The sequence below is a fragment of the Octopus bimaculoides genome, chromosome 14 (genome assembly GCF_001194135.2).
Source record: "Octopus bimaculoides isolate UCB-OBI-ISO-001 chromosome 14, ASM119413v2, whole genome shotgun sequence".
Taxonomy (NCBI): Eukaryota; Metazoa; Mollusca; class Cephalopoda; order Octopoda; family Octopodidae; genus Octopus; species Octopus bimaculoides.
Window position 1 is genome coordinate 34,600,874 of NC_068994.1, and position 4,814 is coordinate 34,605,687.

The 4,814-nt window shown below is 32.4% G+C and overlaps 1 protein-coding gene across 2 annotated transcripts in view; it reads right to left on the reverse strand.

The window, feature by feature from the left end:
* Nucleotides 1-96: 96 nt before the first annotated feature.
* LOC106883333 (putative protocadherin beta-18) overlaps nt 97-4,814 on the reverse strand; it is a 335,715-nt gene continuing 330,997 nt past the window's right edge. The window contains exon 7 of one of the 2 annotated variants that reach the window (XM_052973083.1): nt 97-3,442. In XM_052973083.1, the coding sequence (XP_052829043.1) occupies nt 3,162-3,442 (281 nt within the window). In that variant the 3' untranslated portion in view covers nt 97-3,161. The remainder of the gene's footprint in view (nt 3,443-4,814) is intronic. The other variant, XM_052973084.1, reaches the window with a different exon arrangement.

Consider the following 4,814-nt stretch of genomic DNA (forward strand, 5'->3'; position numbering starts at 1 on the left):
TATATATGCATATATATTTATGCATGCATCTACACCAGATATACATATCGTATATATGTGTGCATTTTTGAGTGTATATGTTTGTGTGTGTATATATATATATATACAAATTTAGTAAATGGAGTAAAATGCATATGTTAAATGAATTCATTTAACACATGCGTTTTACTCCATTTACTAAATTTGTATATTTACTCAAGTACCCAAAATAACAAGGAGTTTCTACCTCATAAACAGGAGTTACACCACAGTCATTTTGTGATCTTTGCTACCCTAGTATCTATTAACCAATTTATTTTGTCGGAGTTAATTATTAACTTAGAGAAAATAAATACATATAATGATGATTATATATATATATATATATATATATATATATATATTTATATGTACGTATGTATACATATTTTTGCATTTATTCATTTAGTATTTGTTGTACATTCTTTAAGTATGATAAAGTTATCTGAATAGAGATAAAGATATGTTTTGAAGCTTTACTTTATGCTTTATTCTGATTGTTGAGCCCCAGGTCAGCCCTGATTAAGTAGATTAAAGACATTCTAGTCAAGACCTTTCCATGGGATTTTGTTTTGGTGGGTGTTTTTATATATCTAAGACTGTATTGCTTGATCTGTTCTTGTTATTTTCATTTTTCTTTTTTAATTGATGATAGTAAAGTGTTATTTGGTTGCTATTTCTAGCAGGTTGAGTAAGTATGTTAAGGTTGTCTCAGTGAGTCATGTTTAGATGCAGAGAGGACACCAATGGTCTGGAACATTTTGTAATCCACAATAATTTACAAGCAGGAACTTCAAATTCCTGTGGCCATGAGACTAGATTATTTGAACAAGACAGCATTCATCCTTACTACTATAGGCACAAGGCCCAACATTCTGAGGGGAGGGGATAAGTTGATTATATAAACTCCAGTGCTCAACTGGTGCTTATTTCATTGACTCCAAAATGATGAAAGATAATGTCGACCTCAGCAGAATTTGAACTCAGAATGTATAGACAGATGAAATGTCACTAAGCATTTTGTCCATCATGCTAACAATTCTGTTAGCTCACTGCTCTTACAGTACAGTAAAAATAAGCTTGTATCATTTACACTAATGTATAAGTGCCTGTAATTCATTTAAATATTCAAATAAATTTAATATTTGTTTGATTAAAATTGTGTTGACAAAGGTGATCCTCTCTGTTTCAGAAAAACCAGTAATGCCAGAAATGCTTTTGTAAGTGAAGCTTCCAGAAAATCAACATTGCATCTGTATATTGTTGCAATGGCTTGCATTAAAATTTATTACAACTTTGCTACTTTAAAGCTTTGATTGTGTAACCCTCCCTCCCAGGACAGCCTCAATCAAGCAGACTTATGTTGTTTCAAAGATGTAATTTTATTATGTAGTTATGCATAATGGGTTGTGGAAAGGAGCTATAAGAATTAGAACCATTGTTATTTGTGTTTCACTGGTTTAGGAAATGTTAAATGGTGAGGAAAGGGGTATTTTTCTTTTCTGTTTTACATTTTCCGCTTCTCTCTCTGCCTTTTTTTTACATTGATTTTTTTTGCCAAGGGATTCTCTTGTCTTTCATTTTTAAAAGATTTTTATTCCTTTTTTGTGCACTTTTACTGTTTCAATACTGTTGATATTATTATTATTATTATTATTATTAGCAAAATTGTTATTGTTATTATTATTATCATTATTATTTTGCTTCTAACTTGTAAAGATGGCATATCAATAGCATAGCACCAATGAATATTGGGAGAGGTGATGATGATAAGAAGGCAATGAGGATGATATGAAGGCGATGATGGTGCAGATAACGATGGTGTTGATGATGACAACAACAACAATAATAATTTATCATAATAATAATAATAATAATAGCTTGAAATGGATGCCATATGTTATTTATAAAGGGAATAGATAAATGGAAAGTTATGATTTTCATGCCTTTCTTTAATAAGGGCATTAATCATGAACTGGGACCTGAAGATTGGGTGACACTTGGGCTACAAATTCAGTTTAATAAGAACTTAACCAGCCAACCAGTGGCATTCTATGAAGGCTATAGATTTTCCTTTATATAAGGTTAATACTTATATTTCAAAGATGCAGGATAAAGCTGATAGAATCAGCATCTGCAACAAACTAGTACCAGTAATATACTGGTTCCAGTATATAAATGGTACTAATCTCACTGGTTTTGAAGTGTGGGCAGGTAGGAGGGGGTGTCGAAAGGCAAATTTCAATTGCGGCAGGAGTGGACTATAGATTAACGAAGTTTAGAACCAGTTGCAGTGAAGCATCCAGCTTTTGGCATTTTTTCCATCTCAAGCTATTGTTGTCATACAAACTATATTGATAACGATGATATTGATGATGATGATACCAATATAGATAATAATATGAAAAGATAACACATACATATATATATGGTTAAGCTTTGAATATTATTTCAGCCATTTAAAATATTTTTTCCCTCTTCTTTTCCTTCTTTTTCTTCTTCTTCAAAAAAAAATCAGAACATTGCTGCGCAACAAGTGTTGATAATGCCATTATGCATGTGCATTTGTTTTTTTGCTTTTAAATTTTAAACTATAATTTATTATCAGTGATTATATTTCTTTGGCAGAGCAGGGTGGAAAAATAGCATGTATAGTGTAATGGGGCAAGGGATTTAAAAAAAAACAAAAAAGAAAAAAATGTAGTAGCATTTTGGTTCAAGTTTGTTCAGTGAGAACTTGGTTTAGTTTAGTTTGGTAACAAAAAGCTTTCATCTCAAATTCTTCTGTTTCATTGCCTTTTAAATTCATTTTTGTTATTTGAATTAATTTTTTGTGGGGAGGCTCTTTTTAGGGACAACTTCTGGGAAAATGGTACTGGCAGACCACATTTTTCTTTTGTTGATATTTTTTCTTATCATTATTTGTTTATTTCTTCCTTTTATATCATTTTGTCCTTTTAAAAAAATTTTAAGATTTATATTTTAAAATTTTTCATTAAGTTTATTTATTATGACTATCATTTCTTTCTCGTAGTCCCTTGTTATCTTGACTCTTCTGGCCAATAAAACATTCATTATTGTAATAATTATTATTAATTTTATGTATTATCAGCATTATTATTATTATTAGTAGTAGTAGTATTTTATGCATATGGTAGTTTGGGTAGAGCTGGAAGTGGTTTGGCATAAGATGTGAAACTATTCCTCATCGGTAGGTTCCAAGGCTGTGATGGTATAGTGGAACCACTGCTACCTACTCGAATAGATTTTAGATCGATGATGTCGGTGCAAGGTGTGCCCTGCCCCACATTGGACTGGTAGATAAGTTTGGGGGTGGCACTAGGGTCTTTAAATCTACCGAGGGATTTTGATAAGGCTTTGCCATCTGTAGTTTGAACTGCCTTCGGTTGGTAGGATATGATACCTGGACAAAAGAAAAAAAAAAAGAGAATTCTAATGAGGTACATTCATTTACAAATGAGGCCATTTTAGTGTGGTGCTGATAGAATTAGTTAAATGAGGTGTGCAGTGTAAGCATTTCTACCATGATACTGGCCCATGGGGCTTATTTTCCTCCCTGAGGAAGAATGGAACTCTGCAAACAATACGAACTAATGAAATAATCATTGATTAAGTACAGTGCAGTACCTAATTATGCAGAGCTCCACCTGCCTGTCTGTGGTGCATATTTAGAGCTAAGTGGACTGAGGTCAGGGTGGTTTAAGTGTCTTTGGCTATGGACAACAACAGCACATTGCATGTGACAAGATATGACCTATCAGCAATTGGTTCATTTATCCAAAACACTATCAACTCAGCCAGATGTGACACTTTATAAAATGAATGCAACAAAACATACATTGAGAAAGATTTAAAATAGATGGAAAAAAAAAAAGACTTAAATAAACAAAAATAAATACATATATAAGCAAGTAAACAAACAATCGAATAAATACAATACAAATAAAATAACCAAAAGACATCCTTTGAACAAAAGCTTTCACTGAATAATAAAAAGAGAAAAAGAAAACAGTAATTTATTTTTCTAATTTGGCAAGTTTTTACCTGTGGGTCTATATTTTCAAGATAAGTTACTGTGAACATAATTTAGGCACACCAAACTATTAAACACAAATATTGTGTTCCTATCCACACTGGTTTTCATTCAGTCTCTTCAGTGACAATCTTCAGGCATTATTTTTCAAATACATACATACAAATATATATATATATATAGATATGAAGCATTTGAATTGTATCAACATAATGTAATAAAGGTGTTTCCCTGAAGAACTGTTCTGGACCTGCTGAGGATGCAAACAGCCACACTGGTGAAAATGTATAGGGAACAAATAGTATAGACTGCATCTTGTATTTATCATACATATCCATACATATGTATATATATAAAACCATAGTCAGTATTTGCAAGAAAGTGTGACTTGATTACATGTTCCACACTTTTGCTAATTACTCTTGGTATCTATGTAACTTAAAGAAGACATAGACACTCTCTAAGCCTTTCTGCCACCATTGACTCAATGGTAGCAAGATGAAGAGAGGTCTGCACTACCAAGTCAGGTGGTACTCATTTTCAGCTGATAGGAAATAAATGCCTTGCCCACAGACACAGGTAAGACACAATGTGCTATCTGGTCCAAGACACAAACCTACAACCTCATGATCCTGAGGTTGACATCCTATACCTTCACACACATGCATGTAGGCACACACATATATATGAGTATATGTAACTCTGTATCTGTGTGTGTGTGTGTGTGTGTGTGTGTGTGTGT